We start from the raw sequence: 24,678 nt of genomic DNA, 5'->3' as shown, positions 1-24,678 counted from the left end.
TCCTGTGAATTGATTAGCTGATCTCTTCCAGACACCTCCAGCAGGGGCTTTTCTTTTAGTACAAATAAACATGTTAAAATTCAATCTCTGACCAGCTCCCCCCCACCACCCCTGATATTATGAACGAAACCCCATCATACACGTTAGAAGGTTAACCGTTCCTAACAAAATTTGGTGTTTATGGGCTGAAATTCTTTTATGTGCATGGCCATGTGTCTTATTTGAACTGCAATAACCTAATCTGAAGTATAAAAGAGAATCAAAACGGTTTGAGAAATAAATAGCATAACTCTACAACAGCGCACAGTAACTAAAGATTATACATATATTCTCATCTAAGTTTGCAGTCCTCCGGGCATAGCTAAGCCACAAAGTGGCGGGTTGTCATTCTTGCTGTATATCTATAACTGTCTGCCATGCTCAGCAGTGTTCAGCCATGCAAACTGGAGCTTGGCAATGGATAGCATGCTTCAGATAAAGGAATGCATGTTTAATCCAGCTGATGAGAAGTGATTTATGGATGCAGATCTTTGATATCTGTTCTGAGACTTACAAATTGTTTCAAGGTCATGGTTCAAACAGCTGATTCTGCAATGCGTCAGTAACACCAGGTCGTAGCTGTTCCTCTCATCTACCTTTTATCTTTGGTTTTTCTGGTGCAAATTGGCCAGACATTATATGTATCCCTGACGATAGAGATGAGTATCACTTGGCCTAACCTCGGTCCGTGCCTTCTGGCCGTAGACCGGAGCTGTGCAAATTCCCGGAGTTACCAGGTTCCCCGGCGCCCTGCTTGGTTCACCGGCCAGGCGTGACGTCAGCGGAGCACTCACCAGCCCGGCTAATCACAAGACGAGCCCGGGACCCCAGAGGGTAAAGAGCAGGGGCAATGCAAATAAAGCTGGGCAGCAGCGGGGGGGGGGGCAAAAATTCATAAGAATCCTTGGCCATTAACAGGCGCAGGCAATGTGGGGGCACCATAGGCAGAATATCCGTGCATAAATACGGCCTGTATCCTGCTCCAAGGATTTACAGAGCACATGGAAATCCCTAACATACATGTAGTAAAAAGCCTTGGTAGATCATGTTTAAATAATGATCATATTTATGAGAAAATATTGTTAAATGGAGTTTTTCGGGGGGGATTTGAGAAATGGGAAAAATGGAATTTAACTACAGGCGTAGTGATAATCTGCAGGCAAATAATTTAAAGTACGTTTTTTGTTTTTTTTACACAGCCAGATTGGTATCACTAATGCATTTTCCCCGCCCTAGTAATATACTTAACAGCCAATGTCTTCTGTTTTTGACCCCGAGCGGGTGCCCCCTCCTGCTCCCCCCCCCGAGCGGGTGCCCCCTCCTGCTCCCCCCCCCCCCCCGAGCGGGTGCCCCCTCCTGCTCCCCCCCCCCCCCCGAGCGGGTGCCCCCTCCTGCTCCCCCCCGAGTGGGTCCCCCCCTCCTGCTCCCCCCCGAGTGGGTCCCCCCCTCCTGCTCCCCCCCGAGTGGGTCCCCCCCTCCTGCTCCCCCCCGAGTGGGTCCCCCCCTCCTGCTCCCCCCAAGCGGGTGCCCCCTCCTGCTCCCCTGATCCCCCCAGTGACTGAAGGTCCCTTTTGAAATTAAGTCTATGAGAGCCAGGACAAGGATCTGAGACATTAAGAGCTTGAGACAGTTACCTCTGACTTCCGGTCAGTCAGGAGCTGGGGTCATAAGATTGGGGAAGAATGGGACTAGAGTGGCGCTGGGAAGAGCCGAAGAAAGCAGCTGGTATTTTACTAGAAGCAGGGAACACATTAGTGATACCACTCCAGTGGGGAGATTAAAAATTTAAAAAAAAAAGCTGGAAAGGAACTTTAAACATGTTCAGCGGTCTAATTGGAAGTTCAGCTGCAGGGAGAAAATGAAGCTTTATCCTCCCTGCAGCCGCCTGCTTCCAATTAACAGGGAAGTGCAGGGAGCCCTGTGATCACTCCCATGGCTCCTTGACAGACATCCCTCTCCGCACACATGTTGTACACATACGCTGCGTCGCAGGTTGTTACTCGACATGCCGGGTGTAGTTATAGCAGAGGTCACTGTATAGTGAGCCATGATTGATCACTCCCACGGAGCGAGTGACTGCAGAGAATATAAACTTAATCCCCCACAGAAGAAATCCCCAATCGTGGAAGCCCGCTTTAATGCTTTACTTCTAAGACTAAAGCTTTCCTAGTGTAATTTAGCTTAGACTAAAAGAAAAGACCTGCTGTTTTGGAAGTTGACTGCTTGGCATTAATGATATGTGATGAGAGAGATGAGCAGTGGCAGCCATGTTAGGATATGAATGTCGTGTTAGCCCCTGCACCACTGGAGGGGCCTGTATTACAAAGCAGCAGATTAGCAATGCTCGAGGCAAGCAGTCCTGTACATGCAAGGTCAGGCGGCTCCAGCAGTGAGGCGCTCAACGCACAGCATGGAATAAAGAGAATTGTAGCCCTGTGAATGACAGGGAGCATTCCTTTATCGTACCTTCATAGTCAGAGCGACCTGTTGGAAAGACTCCCGTGGCAGATAAGTAAATCAGGAGGGCGCTGTTTGCCGGCAGCTCCTACAAAAGAAAATTATTGGGATAATTAATGCATCGGAAATCAATAATAATAAAAAAGAAATATAAAAAGTCATTTTACAAAAAGCAAGCATATTGAAAAGGGAGGGTGTTCCAGTACCTATAGTGCTGGCAGAAGGCTGATGAAAAAAATCATCTATTTAAAGAAAATGCACGGCAAATTACCGAGCATGAGAATCAGGATGGTTCCTGGATTTATTAAACTAGTATGTGCATCGAAAGAGTTTGTAGCTTCTTGTGGGGGAGCAGGAGAACGATTTTACTCCAATCACAGGTAAGCTGTAAGCATTCTGTTAAGAGTTTCATATATTTTAGCAGACTGCATAAGAGCCTACTCTAATATATTTCTATAGATTTAGATTTGTAAATGGCTGTGTGCAGTTATATGGAGCAATCTCAGTCACAGATATCCATCCATGTCTCCCCAGAAATCACTTAAAAGGGTTTATCCACCTTGACGGGAAGGACTTTTTTTTTTTTTCTTTTCATTTTAGCTGCATATATCTGAGACCAATACACATTTTGGCAATTAGATTTCATTTAAAGTTTTGCACAGTTCGGCTTTCCCGGGCTCTTTGTCTCCTGGAACATTCAAATTTGATGTGTTTTTCGGTCATAAATCAGCTGAGAGGAGCTCAGAAACGCAGATAACAGAAATGCATTCTCTCCCGTCATTCAATCTGAAGGAGCTCGCTGGTAGGTATTCAGTTAACTCATTCTGCAGCCAACAATAAATAGTGCAAAATAAAGGCTGTAGAAGGCAAAGCAATTTTTTTTAATGAAATCCAATTACAAAACTTATTTTTTAGCCTCACATACATGCACACAAATTCAGGGGGGTCTGCCAGGACGCAGACAACATAACTACAGCCTAATCATAGCTGCAAATTACTACATAGGAGGACGACAAAACAGCTAAAATAAGGCAAGTTACTACCAAGTCTCATGAGTTATTGCATCCTGTGTATTTCCTGTTACGCCTTACAGGGAATTTGTCAGCAGGTTTTGCTGTGTAATCGGAGAGGAGCATAATGTAGGGGCAGAGACCCTGATTCCAGCGATGTGTCACTTACTAGGCTGTTGCAATAAAATCAGTGATTTATCAGCAGGAGAATATCACTACAGGACTAGGCGACTCATGCATTTTAGTCAACTGCTCTGTATAACCTCATCCCCACCACTGATTAGTAGCTTTCTGCCTATGCACAGTGAACACAGAAAGCAGCCAATCAGTGGTGGGGGGGGCGGGGTTATACAGGGCTCAGAATTAGAGCTCTGCACCAGATAAAACAGGGATTGTATCAAAATGACAGCAAGCAGACCAGTAAGTGATACAGCACTGGAATCAGGATCTCAGCCCCTACATCATGCTGCTCTCAGATTACAAAGCAAAAACCTGGGGATAGATCCACTTTAAAAGCACGCACGTACGTAAATGTGCAGGATACAGAAAAATCAGGCTTGTAGGCTGGTGTTGTATATAAAACTTTTTAAAGTAGCTATGTTTGCCGGAGTCAAAAGGAATAAGAAATAAAGGATTTTTTTCTTCTCTTTCCTGCTGGATTAACTTTTGGCTTCAGCTAAAAACTGCATGGTGTGAGCTTGCTCCAAAATCAGACTTACTACTAAGTCCTTGGATGCATCACTGAAGTGTAAGCAAGTCGCCTTATGATCAAACTCCTCTCTGCCCAAAGAACTATCCATCTTACTAAGGCTCTTCACATACTTTCATGCCACAGACTTAAAGATAATAAAGATGAAACAAAGCAGAACACCCTAAATTATTAATAAGAAAATAACCTAATGGAATAAAGGACTTGTCGTTATGTTATAATGAGCACTTTGTTTTGCTCGTTTGATATTGATCATTCAGAAATTGCAGTAAAGGGATGGATTCTTCTATTACAGAAACATTGGAAATTTCACATCTTGCACAAAAAATGGAGAAAGTGGAGCAAAAGATGCCATTTTGGTATGGACTGGGACTGTAAGAACAACATAGAGGAAACGCCAAGTTTAAAGGGACCCTCTGGGAAAAGCAAGGGTAAAAATCCAGCTCCAGGAGAGGAGCTCGTCCGACACCAGCGTCATCGCTAAACAGTCCCTAAACCTGAACTAACCTTGAAAGATGCTGCAAGGAAGGTATATAGTTGACTGAACGTCGGCTTATAGAGAAGATATTTATGGGGGTTCTCTCGTTTTGTAGGCTTCTCAGCAGGATCCTGTAAAAGCAATATGGCACAAGTGAGAAAAAAAAAATCCATTAAGATATAATGCATCTGGCTAGGGCTCAGTTCACACTATCATCATCGCTATGATTTATAAACAAAGCTACGACAGATCAGTTTCCAATCAGAAACCAGTGGATATGGATTAATCCCAGAGACTTTAAGCATTTTAATACAGGCAAAACGTTACCAAATAGCAGTGTGAACAGAGACGAAAACTCTAGCCGCAGTACGAGCGTTTAGCTACCTGCAATCCTGGTTTATTCATTTGAGAGGTCAGATTCATCGGTTCTCTCTCCAGAGCTTGTAGCATTCGGAACATGTCGATCGTCAGCTCACTGAACTTCACCTTCATTGAAACAAGATAAAGAAAAAAAAAATAAGCAAAAAAAGCAGTAAATTTGGACTTTTTTTTTCATTTATTTTTTTTTTAGAACATTTAATCAGCCAGGACTTTGTCAAGAATCGATCCAACAGATCCAAAATGGTGCGATCGGCTCTCATCACTGTCTCCTGTCTGCAGTGTGGTACTCAGCGACAGCCCCCAGGAACCAGCGATGATGATATTTGTGACTGCAGCGTCTGTGCGGAGGCGCAGAGCCCCTGATTATATCTTTATTGACCAAGCTGAACTCCGTGTCTCTGCACCGCCACACAGTCACTGCAGCCCCACTCATAGGATCACTGGCTCCTGTCTACGGCCGCCGCTCAGTACTGTGCTGCACACAGGAGCAAAAACATTTTGTAAGTGCAGCTGCAGAGTTCAGCAGCGCTCGCTCAAGATTTTTTTTTTTTTATGCCAACTAAACCACTAAAATCTCTACTACAGGTATGATTTTTATAGGGGCTAGCGACCCTACAAACCCGTATAAGTGGTTTAGTATGCATTATGGGGGTGACAAATTCCCTTTAAAAAGCCAGTTCACATGGGCCCAAACAAACTACAGGTGCATCTCACTAAATTAGAATATCATCAAAACACGTATATTACTTACCGGTAATGTGTTTTTTCGGAACCCATGACGGCACAATGAGCGAGGGGATCCGCCCTTCAGGGACAGGAAACCTTCAAGATAAAAAGGGCGAAGCCTCTCTCCGCCTCAGTGGATTACAGAGCATGAGAAGACTCTCCAGTTAGAGGACATAAATCTTATTAACTATATACAAATCTCACCCATGTGAATACTCAATACCCACCAACCAGAAGGTGATCACCATAGTGATAGGGAGGGAATGTAAAGGTGCCGTCATGGGTTCCGAAAAAAAACACATTACCGGTAAGTAATATATGTGTTTTTCTGTCACCCATGACGGCACAACGAGAGAATTACAGAGAACTAGGTATGTAAGGGAGGGACCACGGCCTGCAGAACCCTTCTCCCAAACGTGAGATCAGAGGAGGCAGAAAGGTCAAGTCTATAGTGATTGTAAAAGGTGGACGGAGATGACCATGTGGCAGCCTTACATATTTGCTGAATGGGCACGTCCGCTCTTTCAGCCCAGGAAGCAGCCATGCCCCGTGTAGAGTGGGCCTTCAGATTGTTAGGAGGATCTCTGCCTGATCCCGTATAGGCCATCATGATGGCTTCCCGGATACACCCGGATAGAGGGCCTTTTGAGACCTTCGTCCCTTTCCGGGAGCCCTGAAAGGAGACAAATAGAGCCCTATCCTTCCTCCTTGAGCTTGTGGATGCTAAAAAATGTATAAGGCATCTCCTGACATCCAAGGTATGAAATTTTTCCTCCTTGCTATTTTTTGGTTCAGGACAGGAGGATGGTAGAGCTATCTGAGACATGTGAAACTTGGATACAATTTTAGATAGGAAAGCAGGGTCTGGTCTCAAAACTACTCTATCATCTAGAATTAAGGTAAAAGATGGATCTGCAGATAGAGCCTGTAACTCACTAACCCTCCATGCTGATGTTAAGGCCACAAGAAGCATTGTTTTTAGGGTAAGTAACTTTATGGACCCTGAGCTAAAGGGCTCAAAGGGAGAATTTTTTAATGCGTTTTGCACTAAGTTCAAATCCTGAGAATGGACCCTTATTAAAGGGGCTGGTTTGGCTCTACTGCATGCCCTCACGGACCTGGAAATCTATTTAGCGGCCAGATTATAATTATACAAGGCCCCTAAGGCAGAGATTTGGACCTTTAGAGTGTCAACGCTAACCACTAACCACCCACCCCCAGGGAGAATCCCTCAGATGACAAGAATTTCTTCCAGGTTCTACTGTAAATCTTAGTAGTGATCGGTTTCCTACTACTTAGAAGAGTAGTAACTAGATTCGATGAGAATCCCCGACCTTCTAGCAATGACCTCAAGTTCCAGGCCGCCAAGTGCAATCCTTTCACCCGAGGATGGAATATAGGACCTTGAGCAAGAAGGTCGGGAATCTCTGCAAGAATCCAGGGGTTCGTGATTGACATGCTTCTCAGCCAAAAAAACTATGGTCTCTTGGGCCAGAAGGGGGCTATAAAGGAACACTCGTGCCTGATCCTCCCGGATCTTCCTCAACACTGCTGGAATTAGGCACGTTGGGGGAAAGGCAAAGGCCAGACTGAAATCCCATCTGCACTGGAAGGCGCCTACTACTAGAGGATTTTCTGTGGGATCTAGTGAACAGAACTTTTTTAATTTGCTGTTCTGACGAGTCGCAAATAGGTCGACCTCTGGAGACCCACACACACACACACACACACACACACACACACACACACACACACACACACACACACACACTAGCTGACGGAAGACTGAATGATTTAGAGTCCATTCTCCCTGCAATAGTGGCTTGCGACTTAAAGTCTGCCTTCGTGTTGTCCTCTCCTCTGATATGAGGGGCATTTAAAGAGAGAACTTTCCCTTCCACTACAGAAAATATCCTCCCCGCAACCCGCATTAGGGATTTTGAGCGAGTTCCCCCCTGGTGGTTCACATATGCTACAGTGACCTGGTTGTCGAACTGACGTCTGTGGTAATTAATCTGGTAATAAGAGGAACCCAGGGGACGCCTGTCCGGAACGTGGTCATCCTTAACCACCAGTGCAGTGACTGAATTACATTGTGAGGGAGTGTCAATCTGCCCTCCAGATGCCCCCTGAGGATGACCTCGTTTTTTAGGATGTCCCATTGTAATTCTCTTGAGTGAAATTGGGCCCAGCATACTGCTGGAATGCAGGAGGTGCGAGACCCCAGCAGATACATGGCCCCCCTGAGAGTCATTACTGGGTTTGCTACGGCCGTCGAAACCAAGTTTTTTATTTTTTCTTTATTCTGTTCGGGCAGGCGGCATTCCTGTCGAACGGAATCCAGAGTAAGGCCTAAAAAGTTGTTAGCGGGATCAATTTTGATTTTTCCAGGTTTAAACACCATCCTAAGTTTTTTAAGATGGTGCACACCTGATCCACTTGGGCTAGGCAATGATCGTGAGTTTTCCCCACTATTAGGAAGTACAAGTACGGGATGATCAATCTGTCTTCCTCCCTGAGATGAGCCGTAACCACTGCTATAAGTTTTGTGAATATGCGGGGCGCCACTGCTAGGCCGAAGGGAAGAGTTCTGTACTGGAAGTGCTTGACGACTCCCTGTACAGTTACGGCCACACTGAGGTATCTCTGAAAGTCGTGATGGATTGGCACTTGGTAACACACTGCCATGTAGCAGCCGGGGAATAGAAGGCTTATCGTTGATTTTATTGTTTCCATCTTGAATGATGGAATGTTCAGGAATTTGTTTAGGCCTTTCAAGTTGATGATGACTCTGTATGAATTGTCCAGCTTCTTTACAAGAAATAAGGGGGAATAGAACCCTCTTCTTTCCTCTTGTGGTGATACCTCCAGCAAGACGTTCTTCCGAAGAAGGCCTGAAAATCTCTTCCTCCAGTGCCTGATGTTCCGGTAGAGAGGATCTTAAGGCAGTCGGGATAAATCTCTCTGGCAGGTTCCTCAGAAATTCCAGCTTTAATGCTGATTTTTATCAATCTGAGGATCCCCCTGTTGGAAGAGATCCTTTCCCAGGCTGGAAGGAATAGAGAGAGCCTCCCTCCCACCTGGGATAAAGAGTCATTTTGGGGGCTTATGACTATCTTGGGAGGGACCGCCGAATAAAAACCCTTTTCCTCTTCTGGAAAGATCCTCCCATCTAGATTGTTCTGTCGATGTTCTTCTGCGGGTAAATTTCTTCCTCCGAAAGGACTGTTTGAAAGCCGAGAAGGAAGATTTAGGAAATCCCTTCTTATTGTCCCCTGCCTTTTCAAGAATTCTGTCAAGAGAGGTACCGAAAAGAAAATCTCCTTCACACGGAAGAGAACATTGCTTTCCTTTTGTCTGTATATCCCCTGGGCAACATTTCAGCCAGACCGCTCTACGGCCGGCATTAGACAGGGCCGCAGATCTTGCCGCTAATCTGGCGGAATCCGCAGAGGGGTCAGATAAGAAGGCCGCAGCTCCTTTCAATACTGGTAGAGAGGCCAGAACGGAGTCCTGTGACTCGTTCTTAACCTGGCCTTCTAACCTGTCTAACCAAACCATAAGGGATCTTGCAGTACAGGTTGCAGCTATGGCTGGTTTCAATGCCCCTGCTGAGGATTCCCAGGTACCCTTAAGGAAGGTATCTACCTTCCGGTCCAGTGGGTCCTTCAGAATCCCTGTGTCTTCAAAAGGGAGAGAAGATTTTTTAGAAGCCTTGGACACCGGAACATCCAGCTTTGAGGCTTTATTCCAGGATGCGGTATCTTCCTCATCAAAAGGGATATTTTCTTTTGAAGGAGGATGGAAGGGGATATTTTCTTTTGAAGGAGGATGGAAGGGGATATTTTCTTTTGAAGGAGGATGGAAGGGGACGCTTTTTCTCCGGCCTATCCCACTCCTTCTTGGTTAGCCCCAGCACCTTATCATTAATAGGAAAAACTATGTTTCTTCCGATCCAGGGTACCGAACAGAATATCTTGGACCAATTTTTTTACCTTCTGGTCAACTAACCCCATTGTGGACCTGACGGCTTTAACTAAGCTATCTCTCTAGGGGAAAACAATGACCTGTGCCAGTCGTGCTATCCGGGAAGAGTCAGTAGAGTCATCCAGCATTCCCTCGTCGGATTCTGAGTCTGAAAGGGTGGGTGAAGTTTTTGCTCTATGGGTCTGGGACGCTTCTTTTGCCTGAGAAAACGATTTTAACGATCTTTCCACCTCAGAACTAAATAAGGGTTTTTACATTTGAAGCAAAGTCCAGAGTTCCCTCCAAAATTGTTTCTTGAATACATGGCTGGCATAACTTTTTAGGCCAGTCCTTAGTCAGACCCTGTTCACACAGGGCACACACCCTGTATTTGGATTTCCCTGTACATTTTATAGGGACATCCTGACCAGAGGGAGCGCGAGAGAGGGAGCGCGAGAGAGGGAGCGCGAGAGAGGGAGCGCGAGAGAGGGAGCGCGAGAGAGGGAGCGCGAGAGAGGGAGCGCGAGAGAGGGAGCGCGAGAGAGGGAGCGCGAGAGAGGGAGCGCGAGAGAGGGAGCGCGAGAGAGGGAGCGCGAGAGAGGGAGCGCGAGAGAGGGAGCGCGAGAGAGGGAGCGCGAGAGAGGGAGCGCGAGAGAGGGAGCGCGAGAGAGGGAGCGCGAGAGAGGGAGCGCGAGAGAGGGAGCGCGAGGGAGGGAGCGCGAGGGAGGGAGCGCGAGGGAGGGAGCGCGAGGGAGGGAGCGCGAGGGAGGGAGCGCGAGGGAGGGAGCGCGAGGGAGGGAGCGCGAGGGAGGGAGCGCGAGGGAGGGAGCGCGAGGGAGGGAGCGCGAGGGAGGGAGCGCGAGGGAGGGAGCGCGAGGGAGGGAGCGCGAGGGAGGGAGCGCGAGGGAGGGAGCGCGAGGGAGGGAGCGCGAGGGAGGGAGCGCGAGGGAGGGAGCGCGAGGGAGGGAGCGCGAGGGAGGGAGCGCGAGGGAGGGAGCGCGAGGGAGGGAGCGCGAGGGAGGGAGCGCGAGGGAGGGAGCGCGAGGGAGGGAGCGCGAGGGAGGGAGCGCGAGGGAGGGAGCGCGAGGGAGGGAGCGCGAGGGAGGGAGCGCGAGGGAGGGAGCGCGAGGGAGGGAGCGCGAGGGAGGGAGCGCGAGGGAGGGAGCGCGAGGGAGGGAGCGCGAGGGAGGGAGCGCGAGGGAGGGAGCGCGAGGGAGGGAGCGCGAGGGAGGGAGCGCGAGGGAGGGAGCGCGAGGGAGGGAGCGCGAGGGAGGGAGCGCGAGGGAGGGAGCGCGAGGGAGGGAGCGCGAGGGAGGGAGCGCGAGGGAGGGAGCGCGAGGGAGGGAGCGCGAGGGAGGGAGCGCGAGGGAGGGAGCGCGAGGGAGGGAGCGCGAGGGAGGGAGCGCGAGGGAGGGAGCGCGAGGGAGGGAGCGCGAGGGAGGGAGCGCGAGGGAGGGAGCGCGAGGGAGGGAGCGCGAGGGAGGGAGCGCGAGGGAGGGAGCGCGAGGGAGGGAGCGCGAGGGAGGGAGCGCGAGGGAGGGAGCGCGAGGGAGGGAGAGAGAGCGAGAGAGAGCGAGAGAGAGCGAGAGAGAGCGAGAGAGAGCGAGAGAGAGCGAGAGAGAGCGAGAGCGAGCGAGAGCGAGCGAGCGAGAGAGAGAGAGAGAGAGAGAGCGAGAGAGAGAGAGAGAGCGAGCGACAAAACAGAAAAAAGTCTACATTAATATGTCAACTTTCAAGAAGCTCACTCACCACCCAGTAGATAAAAACAAAGTACTGGAACGGGAGGGCAGGACGGTATCCGACATTTTTCCTCGGGAGACCGTGGAATAATCAATCCTGCTTGAGCTATGCCGGCTGGATCTTGAATCTTAGGTGCTGCGTGTCACAGAATGCCCGCTGCTCCTGCTCTGCGGTGGACGCTGCTCCTGGGTGCGCTTCTGGCGCCAAAGCTGTACACGCTGCGGCTGCTCCGTCTCCTCGTTCTGCTGCAGCATGGTCTGCTGCTCTTGCTGCTGATGCGGTGGGGAGGGCTGCTGTGAGGCCATTATGGTGCACTGCGCCCCTGCCTAGCCGGTGATCTACCCTTAAGTACTCTCATTGTGCCAGGGAGATCATCGGCAGGCGTCCCCGCAGCTTCCGGTACCTCCCCCGAAAATTACATCCGGGGGTCAGAGGTCCCGATGCGCGTCATTCAGTTTCATCACTTCCGGTCGCGCCCCCTGACGTCACATCCGGGATGCGGGGTTGTCTGCCACCATGCTGTGTAGGTGCCGCAAACCCCCGCCCGCGAGGAGACCAATGTCGGCGCCCTCCGCGGCGCTTCTAGCACACACAGGACCGGCTGCAGCAGAGACTGTGCCTTGCCACAACCGACCGGCCCCGGTCTGGGTAAGTCAAAATCTTCCTGCTGTCGCCGCCTACGAGACAGAAGGTCCTTCATCAAGGACAGGAAACCACTGAGGCGCAGAGAGGCGCCACCCTTTTTATCTTAAAGGTTTCCTGTTCTTGAAGGGCGGATCCCCTCTCTCGTTGTGCCGTCATGGTTGACAGAAAAAAGTTAATTTCAGTTCTTCAATGCAAAAAGTGAAACTCATAATATAGAGTCATTACAGAGTGATCTATTTCTAGTGTTTATTTCTGTTAATGTTGATGATTATGGCTTACAGCCAATGAAAACACAAAAGTCATTATCTCAGTAAATTAAAATAATTAACAAAACACACCTGCAAAGGCTTTAAGCATTTAAAAAGATCCCTCAGTCTGTTTCAGTAGGCTCCACAATCATAGGGAAGACTGCTGACTTGACAGATGTCCAGAAGGCAGTCATTGACACACTCCATAAGGTCCCAGAGATCCAGTTTTCATTTGGAAATCAAGGTCCCGGAGTCTGGAGGAAGAGTGGAGAGGCCACAATCCAAGCTGCTGGAGGTCTCGTGTGAAGTTTCCACAATCAGTGATGGTTTGGGGGGCCATGTCATCTGCTGGTGTAGGTCCACTGTGTTTTATCAAGACCAAAGTCAGCGCAGCCGTCTACCAGGACACTTTAGAGCACTTCATGCTTCCCTCTGCCGACAAGCTTTTTGGAGATGGAAATGTCATTCTCCAGCAGGACTTGGCTCCTGTCCACACTGCCAAAAGTACCAATACCTGGTTTACACACAACAGTATCACTGTGCTTGATTGGCAGCAAACTCGCCTGACCTTAACCCCAGAGAATCTATTATAGAGAATCTATGGGGTATTGTCAAAAGGAAGAGGAGAGACCCCAGACCCAACAATGCAGACGAGCTGAAGGCTGCTATCAAAGCCACCTGGGCTTCCATAACCCCTCAGCAGGGCCACAGGTTGATCGCCTCCATGCCACATTGCCGCATTGATGCAGTAATTGATGCAAAAGGAGCCCCGGCCAAGTATTGAGGGCATTTACTGAATATACATTTCAGTAGGACATTTCAGATTTTAAAAACATTTTTCAAGCTGCTGTTATAAAGTATTCTAATTTACTGAGATAATGCCTTTTGTGTTGTCATTGGCTGTAAGCCATAATCATCAACATTAACAGAAATAAACACGTGAAATAGATCATTCTGTTCGTAATGACTATATAATATAGGAGTTTCACTTTTTGTATTGAAGAACTGAAATAAATTGACTTTTTGATATTCTAATTTAGTGAGATGCACCTGTAAATAGGGATAGAAGAATTGGTGAAGTTGTTCTGTCCCTATAAAGTATTATGGCTTCTCAGCAGATTTCCATTTACGCAAAAATCATACAAACCATGTGTCGTGGTTTGTGACGCACAGAATGGCCAGGGGTATCCAAACCTAAACTTGACAGGCTATTGTAGACTTATGAGACTGTGTAGGGAGACACCTATGGCCAGTCTGTAAATCACAGACAGTCACACATGGATGTATGAATGCAGCCTTACATGGGGCAATGTGCTGCCGCAAATGATGATTCATAAACGGTTCAATCAGCCAACAAAAGCAATGATTCGGAACAAGTGGTTTTATAAACGCTTGTTTACGGATTATCAGCCTTAAAGTCTCCTCATACACCTTAGATGGTTGTCAGATGATGACGGTTCAGCTGGCAACCATCTCACGGGGCTCTCGCTTGCTTTGACGAGTGCTCCCATGTTGTCTAAAAGCAGTTGCCAGACGTCACTGGCGGCGGATCATCTCAGGGAAAGTAAAGATCAGCAGTTTAAGATCGGACTGGATCCTTAACTTCCGGTTTGGCATGTTTATCAGGGGGGAGTCTTTCTAGATAGGTAGGACTAATGTGATTTAGCTAATGTGATGTCCTCACCTGATTATTGCAGTTGCCAATGATGAGAGCGTCGGCTAGCATCAACTGTCCGACGACCATGCCCTGCTCCAACATGGGTCCTGTATTCTCCGCCAGTCGATTAGAAATGATCACAATGGTGTTGTCATCATTTAGGACCATCACGGGGTCTGCCTGCCACCGGAGAGGAGTGGAAGATTAGGTGAAAAGTGCAGCTTTATCGTCTGGAAACACCTAAAACTTGCTGAACAGACGACTCTGCGGTGACAAAGCCATTAAACGTGAAATATATTCAAGATGAACTCTCCGGAGAGACGATGTGAAGGCCGTGTGAAATAAAACCACCGCGACCCAATCATCAGGGAATAATTGTAGAAGCCTTGGAACTTTCCGTCAGTTCATCAGCCGGTGCCGGCTACCACTTCATTATTTAGATTAAATGGAAATGAGATGGCATGCTGAAAGAATCGTCTCGGGAGGAAAACAAGGATTTTTCATGTACTGGATATGTTCTTTGAAGCAGGAATGAGTAAACGATCTGCAACTTTTACTCTGAGGCTAATGCATAATGTAGAACCAAGGCTAATCTCTGTCTAAATATTGCATTTGTACCCCTCATAGTCGGCTGTGATAGAACAGGCCCATACTGAGCACTTCTCGGACTTACACTGGCGATTAGGAAGGAGTCATTTTCTTAAAGTTAAATGCATGCAAATGCTCAACAGATGACCAAGATCGGCTGGTCTACAGACACCATAAGAGACATTATATTATGCAGATCTGGTCAGTAAACTAGACTGTAGATAGGAAATATAAAGAACCTCGATGAAGGCGGCCACTTCTTGGAGAACCAGGTTCCACTCCATCTGGTCCTCAGTGTTGAAGCGATGGGTGTAGTCCTCAATTTCGTCGGACAGTTCCTAAAGGTGCAAACGTCAATGATGAGACAGCACGGTTAGATGCCGAAGGACATGAATCATTATAATGAAGAGTCCATCAATTACCTTCACTAGTTCTTTAACAACGTCCATTTTATTTAGCAAGAGGCAGACGACGATAAAGCGAGCGTAGTACCGCAACTTCTTCACAACCAGCTCAGGCCTTAAAGACAATGACAGCGATCACTTAATTATTAATATATTTTTTTTTTTAACTTTACCCTTTTATCCGAGTAACATGTTTTGTTTTTTTAATTCTCAGGTTGTTGCATAAAAATAAATGGGAGCACAATGATATTATCTTGGGGGCTTTGTACCCGGATATCTACCTTTCACCTAAGATGTAGGACGGTATTATCCGAGCGAGATGTCCGTACTCGAGTGCTGACGGGGTCAGGCTTTATAAGTGAGCTGGTAGGTCAACTTCCCATCAAACATCCACCCTCCCCCATGTATTTGTACCTGTCGTCCAGAGTTATTCTCATGTCTGTGAAAGCCTCCGCAGTAATCTATCCTGACAACCAATGTCAGCAGCTTAAGGGCCGCTGACTGCAATGACTGGCAATGAGCGGAAAACCTTCACTGGGGCCAGACACTTCATACTTTTAAAATTGACAAGTGGTACTTAAAGCAAGGTGACGAGGCGCGGAGCGGGCCAGGGTCCAAGATGAAGGTGGAATTAAAGAGAAAAAAAAAGTCAGCGGTTGTAGAAAACAAACTTAACGTAATAGGGCTGGTGCAAATCGGTTCACAGGACCCGGTACAGCGGCCACCTCTTGCTTGACGCCATCTTTTGATTAGCCGGCCTGGAGCGATATCGCATGTGCGTCACACCAGGCCGGCTAATCAAAAGAGGACCGTCAGGTAAGAGGCAGCTCGCTGGGCTCCCATATGGCCATCTTCAATGTGGTTTATGAGAGCAGCAAAATTCTAACAAAAGTGACACCGGGGTGAGCCGCCTGCAAAGTCTGTTCAGCTTTGGAAAAACAAAAAATAAGCATAAGGTGAACCCCATTGCTTAAAATCGTGGCTCCCCATCAGACATTTGTGGCATACACTTTCAATATGCCATAAAAGTCTCAGATGACGAAACCCCTTGGGATGGTTGCAGGGGGAGGGGAGAGGGGGGTGTAGACTTGATAGTTTTACTACATCTTAGGTAAAATACTTTGATATGCACAATCGGATGGAGATGTACAAGCCTTAATTCTGCAGATACCAGAAAAAAGAAAACCTAATTGCAACCTCTAGGGGGGGCAGTAACTGATGTGCTAAAAATGGGGTTGCATCAATATCATCAGCAGAAATGGCATTGATATGATATTAATAAATGCATCAATGGTCTGGTGCATCTGCAGAGGGTGTCGGGGTTTTACCTGTCCTCCTTGGTGACCTGGGAATAATAGGATCGCTGTCTTATTGCAGAGTAGAAGGAGAACGCTTCATTAAGGTAACTGGTCTCTGATGTACGGAGACTGGAAGAGAAGCAAGGCGACATTCACACTCACACACAGATTATGTAGCACATCAACATCTCAATGACTAGTGTCATTAAAGAGGCTGTCTTATGTGATACAAGAATATTCACCCAATCTACCCCCCATGGATCCACTACAGGAGGCTGCAAAGATCTGAACTGGGACTGGAAGCTTCCTTACTCTTCCTGCCGGCCTCAGTGGCCGGGTGACCGGTCACAAGAGTCCCTGTCCGGCAGCAGCCCAACATAGCAGCCTGCCCTGCATCCCACAAGTGCCTGCGGACTGTCCCTTAACAGCAGATCTCATGTAAATAATTGAGTTTAATATAACAAATTTTGTGTGTCACCCCTGATGCCAGAGTTGTGGCTTATTCGCCATATTTTGCTCCCCCTCAATAAACATGTAAGCTTGTCCAGCAAAAAGCCACCTTACGTATACGGCTGGTTTTAGAGCTATGACCCATGATATAGCTAGCATAATGCTTAGGAAAGGATGCCGCCTGAGGCAAGGGCCTCATGAATGTTGCATGCCTGGCTGTGACAATGATTTTACCAAGAACTATATTGATCAAGGTCTTATCAGATCAGAAATCTTCATTGGTTTTGAGAACTGAGGGGCTGTTAACTGCACTGTATATGGCCCAGTAGTGGGTAAGGGCAACACAACCAAAGAATCACACAGCATATATAGGTGGACCAAAAAAAAAAAAAAGTTTTCCGAACTCTACACATGCCATAAATATCGGATTCAGTCTACTGGACATGCACTTTCATTGAGACAGAATCTCCAAAATTTTGTCTCATCTCCAAACTTTGTCTCGCCCCCAGATGTGACTGTTGGATCTCTGCAAGTGAATGAAGAACCTGCCAACTCAATATTTCACATGGTAAAAACATCCTTTGCTTTTACGGGTTGTAAGAAATTCACACGGGCATCAAAATTAAGTAGCAGCACATGGGGAAAGGCCTTATAGCCTCAAGCAGACGTGTCTCTTGCAGGACTCAGAGTCCCGCTGGCTGCAAACCTTTCAAGTTAACGAGCCGAACGAGGAGGAAGCCGAAACCTTCTACTGCAAGATGCGGCCACCTCTCTTATTCGTAATCTTCAAGGAGCACCGAAACAGTATATGTACTGCGCTAAACTACTGGAGCTCACTATACAAGAGCCACAGATTTTATGCTTCTTGACCCGGAGCCAAGACGTCTCGTGACGGCAGCCAATCATCATTACATAACAGGACGTTTGCAAATGGCCTCTTCAAAAGAGGAAGAAAACGGTCTCAAGTGTCACCTAGAAGTCAATATCACCCCCAGTAAAGACCCTCATCATATGATTTCAGGTATAAAGCTAAACCAGAATCTCCTCTAAGTTACAGACCTCTATTTGCAGCTGTTTCAGGATTATTGACCCTTGTCACTGCAAAGTTGGAGACTTAATAGGGGTATTCCCACCTTCAAGGTCCCAATATGCAGATGTAATACTATTCGTAAATACCTCCTAATGGAAGTATAGTATAGTTTTCCTGATTGGCTATGTCGCTTACCCCATGTGCAGGGCATTGCAGTAGCTTAGGTATCCATGGTTACGATCACTAGTAACTAACTGCCACTATACGAGTGGTCGTAACCATGGATACTTAAGCTACTGCAATGCCCTGCACATGGGGTAAGTGACATAGCGAGTCAGGAAAACTATACTACATTTCTAATACTTCAGGATCTTGGAGATGGGAATACCCCTTTAATGGCAGGGTGAGAGGCCATTGACGGGAAGACCCTGCCTGTCTTTTGGTAATTGCCGATTTCCAGAGTGTCTGTTTGACGCCCAGGAACATGAACTCGGAAGACAATGGACCCGAGAGGAGGCAGTCATACCGCTCGGCGCTGTACAGACTTGTCCAGACTTTGAGAAAGCCTGCGAGTCCTGCTCCCTCCACCCAGACAGTGATTGACAGCTGTCCCTGTACGGGGTTATATAAACAGAGCTGTCAATCACTGTGTGTGGGAGGAGGGAGCAGGACTCGCAGGCTTCCTCTTCATTTCAAGGGAACCACCTATTCCTGGCTCCAACAGAAACAAAAAAAAAATTGGATTTAGGGAAAATCTTTATGAATATGGCTGACTTCAATCTCTTTCTCTAAATACTGCACTACAGTCTGTACACCGTCCAAAATAGGTAAATCTGTGTTCTGCTTTATTCTGAATCCTTTTTACATTCGGTCATTTAATTCCCCATCAGTAGATACTTACTAGTAGTGGTAATACAACTGACCAATCTTCGAGGCAATTTCTCCAATCTGCCAACGCTTGAGGCCATACCGATTGTCAAGGACTTGCCTAAAAGCAATGGACAAAAATTTGTCATTAACATTTCCCTTTTTTTTTTGTTTTAAAACCTGAGCGATTTGGGATCATGACGTTTCCCCTAAAGGGATGATCCTCTGATGCATCCTTAAAGGAGTATTCCCATCGCCAAGATAATATCCCAATATGTAGTAGGTGTAATAATAATATTATCAACAAATACCTCCAATTAGAAATATAGTGTAGTTCTTCTGATTCACTGTCGCTTACCCCATGAGCAGGGCGTTGCAGTAACTTAGCTGGTAGTGGTTGTAACCATGGATACCTAACTAGCCAACTGTGTCACTATACGAGTGGTCGTAACCATGGATACCCAAGCTACTGTAATGCCCTGCACATAGGGTAAGCAACATAGCGAATTAGAAGAACTATACTACATTTATAACTGGAAGTATTTGCTATTATATTAACTACATATTGGGATAGGATTTTGGAGATGGGAATACCCCTTAAATGAGGTTCTTCACAATTGCTACTTGAAGTCTAACAGAAGTGATGCTACCTACTAACATTAATCTTAAGCAGCAATGTCTTAATTGCATCAGAGGAAAAGAAGCACCAGTTTTGAGGTCTACAACTAGTAGAAGAAAATTAATTGCAAACTTTTTCAAATGCCAGTGCTGACAATAGTGTAAAAAACAATATTGAATATATGTTATAGCCGCGAGCTGGGGATAAGGTTTGGTAGATGTGGGCACCATTGCAGCACCGTTCAGATGCGGGTACTTTCTAGAAGGTAAGATGACAATTTAATAAAATGAGCATTACTCAAGTCTACTTGTGTCCTAGAGCTTTTGCTTTCATGGTCCCTTATGATATACTGTGATGTCCTACATGTGAACAGCTGCAGGACCAGCGACGCAGGAATGGTGAGGGATTTGAAAGGCGAATTGTGGCAATTTTATCACATTGCCTAATACTTGGGTATTTAATCAAATCTGAGAAAATTCTCTCTACGCCCTTCTTGTTGCAGAAAAAACTATTTCAGTCTCTACCCGCTTAGATGCTGCTGTCATGCTTGACTGCAACATCTAAGGGGTTAAAAAACAACAACAACAAAAAAAAAACAGCTGAACTTTATTTTTATCCAGGATGGAGCATCCATTAAACTTTGTAAATCATTTTGTTAGACAATTTGTCTTTACTTCTGTAAAAATAAATAAATAAAAATATTGCATATAAGTAGCATCCAAACCCCAGAGTTTGCCCAGATTATTTGCCTGCATTCAGTTGCACTTCGAGGAAGAGATGGGCTGAACCATCACTGCCATTATCTGTACTCCAAATTAGGCCTTTCTGAGCTGAATGTTCTGCTTATCAGCATATGTTTATGTGGAGTACAGCTGATGGCAGTGATGGGTCTGCGCATGACTCCTCCTCCAAGTGTTCTGCTCATCAGCATATACAGTGGGTACGGAAAGTATTCAGACTGCTTTTAATTTTTCACTCTCATTGCAGCCATTTGGTAAATTCTAAAAAAGTTCATTTTTTTCTCATTAAAGTACACTCTGCACCCCATCTTGACTGAAAAAAAAAACAGAAATGTAGAAATTTTTGCAAATTTATTAAAAAAGAAAAACTGAAATATCACATGGTCATAAGTATTCAGACCCTTTGCTCAGACACTCATATTTAAGCCACATGCTGTCCATTTCCTTGTGATCCTCCTTGAGATGGTTCTACTCCTTCATTGGAGTCCAGCTGTGTTTAATTAAACTGATAGGACTTGATTTGGAAAGACACACACCTGTCTATATAAGACCTCACAGCTCACAGTGCATGTCAGACCAAATGAGAATCATGAGCTCAAAGGAACTGCCCAAGGAGCTCAGAGACAGAATTGTGGAAAGGCACAGATCTGACCAAGGTTACAAAAGAATTTCTGCATTACTCAAGGTTCCTAAGAGCACAGTGGCCTCCACAATCCTTAAATGGAAGAAGTTAGGGACCACCAGAAGTCTTCCTAGACCTGGCTGTCCAGCCAAAATGAGCAATAGTGGGAGAAGAGGCTTTGTGAGAGAGGTAAAGAAGAACCCCAAGATCACTGTGGCTGAGCTCTAGAGATGCAGTAGGGAGATGGGAGAAAGTTCCACAAAGTCAACTATCACTGCAGCCCTCCACCAGTGAGGCCTTTATGGCAGAGTGGCCCGACAGAAGCCTCTCCTCAGTGCGAGACTTCTGAAAGCCTGCATAGAGTTTGCTCAAAAACACATGAAGGACTCCCAGACTATGAGAAATAAGATTCTCTTGTCTGATGAGACAAAGATAGAACTTTTTGGTGATAATTCTAAGCGGTATGCATGGAGAAAACCAGGCACTGCTCATCACCTGCCCAATACAATCCCAACAGTGAAACATGGTGGTGGCAGCATCATGCTATGGGGGTGTTTTTCAGCTGCAGGGACAGGGTGACTGGTTGCAATTGAAGGAAACATGAATGCGGCCAAGTACAGAGATATCCTGGATGAAAACCTCTTCCAGAGTGCTCTGGACCTCAGACTTAGCCGAAGGTTCACCTTCCAGCAAGACAGTGACCCTAAGCATACAGCTAAAATAACAAAGGAGTGGCTTCAGAACAACTCTGTGACCATTCTTGACTGGTCCAGCCAGAGCCCTGACCTAAACCCAATTGAGCTTCTCTGGAGAGACCTGAAAATGGCCGTCTACAAACGTTCACCATCCAACCTGATGGAACTGGAGAGGATCTGCAAGGAAGAATGGCAGAGGATCCCCAAATCCAGATGTGAAAAACTTGCTGCATCATTCCCAAGAAGACTCATGGCTGTATTAGCTCAAAAGGTGCTTCTACTCAATACTGAGCAAAGGGTCTGAATACTTATTGACCATGTGATATTTCAGTTTTTTTTTTAACAAATTTGCAAAAATTTCTACATTTCTGTATTTTTTTCAGTCACGATGGGGTGCAAAGTGTCCTTTAATGAGAAAAAAAAATGAACTTTTTAGAATGTACCAAATGGCTGCAATGAAACAGAGTGAAAAATGTAAAGGGGTCTGAATACTTTCTGTACCCACTGTACGTATGTGGAGTACAGCTGATGGCAGTGATGGGTCTACGCCTGACTCCTCCTCCAAGTGTTCTGCTTATCAGAACAATCTCCTGCAGAAGCTGATCTCCAGAGTTAGTGACAGAAGCGGTGAGCTGACCAATCACTGCCATCAGCTGTACTCCACCTGAGTACGTTCTGATATCAATGCATCTGAAGGCAGGTAAATAGACTGGGGAAAAGCAGAAAGCCACTTGCATGCATTTTATTTTTCAGAAATTAAGACAAATCATTTAATAAAGCAATCTGCAAAGTTTTATAATTTTTCATGCGGGAGTGAAAAAAATAAAAATAAATAAAAAACTTTAGTTACTGAAACCTTCACATTCAGGTACTCCTTTCGAGGACACGGGTCTATGTCCACAACTCTAATCCTTTACCTGTGCTGCTGCTGGAACTTCCAAAGCTTGGTATAAACATCAAAAGTCCTTCCGAAATACGACTGCCATTGTTTCTGTCCGTACTGGGGTAAATCCCTATAAAAACCGGAACATCACATTACCTACAGTGCATTTTGCAAAACGTCATGGGAACAAAACTGGCAGCGGAAAATAAATCAAGGTATTAAGAAAAAAAAATTCAAGTTTTACAGCAAATAATGAAAAGGATGGAGCAGATTAGAATATGTTGCATCCGACAGGATAAAGATATCAGGGGGAAGCGGTGACGCTCGCACCTCCCGGCTCACAGCACAGAACGTGGAGCTAATGGGCGGTGGAAGAGACCATCCCCTTGGCCAATGATGCAGCCCCCTCCCATCTAAATGACCTTATGCTCCACATTGAGAAACGCGGCGTGCTACCTGAGCTCGGGCAGCAAACGAGGAAGACTATGATTATCTGTGTACTTCACCTTGTGCATTTTATTATTTTTTTTTAGCCGGAGGGACCCATGTTACCCTGTCTGGGACGCAGAATTCCTAGCACATTCTCAGCATGTTTTGATTGGCAATGTCCTCCGTCTCTGCCGGCACAAGGCAGCCCGGCGCTGTCACACAGCACCGCCACCTGCGGTGAGGTTTCCATGGAAACAGGCTGCCACTGTGAACAGTTTCCCCAAAAGCCGTAACCCCCCCCCCCCCCTCAATCCCCAATACCTTCCGTTACAGTAAGATTAGCTTTAGCTACGGCGTGCCTCAATCACGCACGGGATCCAAATACGTTTTCTACGATTTGGCGGCCATTGGAAACGCGTCAGCTACCTGTCTGCACAATGGGAGCAATTATAACAATATAATGCTCAAAAATAAGAAAAGAGAAGCTAAGAATGATTGCCAGCCTCGCGGAGGCTGCACGGCATAAGTACAAAGCATGCAATTTATCCAGGAACCAAGTGCAACTGATGGAAAATGATGACTCTGGCTCCCACCTTGCACGGCTACATGACACCTAACCTATAAATAGGGGGGCGCAGCTCTCGTCTTGCTCAACAAAAAGCTAGTTGCAAATATCATCCAGCTGTTAAAAGGGGTCGTCCAGTGAACACAAGCCCTGCTGGAAAAATCTGAGCGCACCGCTTGTCATCTCCATAGGAAAAGATGGGAGCGGCTGCTAAGCAAGCGCACTGCCACTCCATTGTAACAGGGATAACAGTTTCCTATTCTGGCGATTGGTGCAGATCGAGAGGTCGGCCCCCCCAATGATCAAAAGGATAACTTTCACTGTACAACCCTTTTAGGTCTGCACAATAATGCAGAAAAATTGCACGGGAATAACATTTTCTCTCTCCATGCCATGCTAATCAATTATCAAATCATATTATTCGAGATCTGTACCGATCAGATTACTCCCAGAATGAATGAGTTATCATTACTGCCCGTTTTCAACGCAATTTCACTACAGCGCACGCATGGTTTTAAATTGCACATGCACTGTTGTGAGGCAAGGCTGGAGACTGACCGTGAAGGGAACTTCAATAACGGCGACACATTGATAGTGCGAGTAAGAAAGCACAGATCACTTGTGCAAATGTACGGCAGGTGATCCAAGGCAGTTAGAGAAGCGAGCCGACGAAGGTCAAGTGCCAGGGGGTACGATTTCCAGCAACGGAAAGCAAATATTACATGTTGAGTATAATGCTAACTTAGAGGGGTGGTCCCTTCTCAGAAAACTTTATGCCATACACAGAACCGCTCAGCGACGGGCTGCATCACGGTCAACATGATGTCAAAAGGACAGACAGGAGAAGGCAAGTAACACCTTGTTTGTTTTTTTTTAAGAACTCACTCAAGTGCTCAGAAAGTTGATAAGCCCAGGTTTATGATACAGATTACCTATCCTTAGGAAAGCTCTGGCAGAATCCGGATGTAGATAGTAATAGGAGCCGAGCAGCACAGCCCTACTCACCAAGTAGTGGACAGTGCTGAGAACAGCAGCTCATCTCCTACCTGTAAAACAGGAGCTGCAGTTCTCAACAGTGGACAAAGCACAAAATACAGTGCATTGTGAAAGTATTTGGCCCCCTTGAACTTTTCTACCTTTTGCCACATTTCTGGCTTCAAACAAAGATTAGTGTTGAGCGAGTATGTTCTGTCCGAGTATGCTCGGGCCGAGCTCTGAGTATTTATAGCTGCTCGGTGAAATGGTTGAATCACTCCCGTGTGCATGATTTGCGACTGTTTGACAGCTTTATTACATGTGAGGAATGTGTAAGAAATAGACATTCCTCTCATGTAATAAAACAGTTGCAAATCATGCACATGGGAGCGATTCAACCATATAGTTACATATAGTTTATAAGGCCGAAAAAAGACAAGCGTCCATCCAGTTCAGC

At 46.4% G+C, this 24,678-nt stretch overlaps 1 protein-coding gene across 1 annotated transcript in view; it reads right to left on the bottom strand.

Moving 5' to 3' along the window:
- The window catches only part of SCAI (suppressor of cancer cell invasion), a 106,631-nt gene that overhangs the window by 25,197 nt on the left and 56,756 nt on the right, over nt 1-24,678 (bottom strand). The window contains exons 3-11 of the mRNA XM_073639807.1: nt 22,287-22,382; nt 18,728-18,814; nt 16,377-16,475; nt 15,067-15,163; nt 14,884-14,982; nt 14,084-14,236; nt 5,078-5,179; nt 4,723-4,824; nt 2,506-2,584 (exon numbers count right to left, since the gene is read on the bottom strand). Coding sequence (XP_073495908.1) covers nt 2,506-2,584; nt 4,723-4,824; nt 5,078-5,179; nt 14,084-14,236; nt 14,884-14,982; nt 15,067-15,163; nt 16,377-16,475; nt 18,728-18,814; nt 22,287-22,382 — 914 coding nt within the window. The remainder of the gene's footprint in view (nt 1-2,505; nt 2,585-4,722; nt 4,825-5,077; nt 5,180-14,083; nt 14,237-14,883; nt 14,983-15,066; nt 15,164-16,376; nt 16,476-18,727; nt 18,815-22,286; nt 22,383-24,678) is intronic.

The sequence above is a fragment of the Phyllobates terribilis genome, unplaced genomic scaffold, assembly GCF_046119375.1.
Source record: "Phyllobates terribilis strain yellow unplaced genomic scaffold, ASM4611937v1 Scaffold_7__3_contigs__length_470593459, whole genome shotgun sequence".
In the NCBI taxonomy this organism is placed as follows: Eukaryota; Metazoa; Chordata; class Amphibia; order Anura; family Dendrobatidae; genus Phyllobates; species Phyllobates terribilis.
Note: the sequence above shows the minus strand (reverse complement) of the source record. Positions and strands in the feature narration are given on the sequence as shown.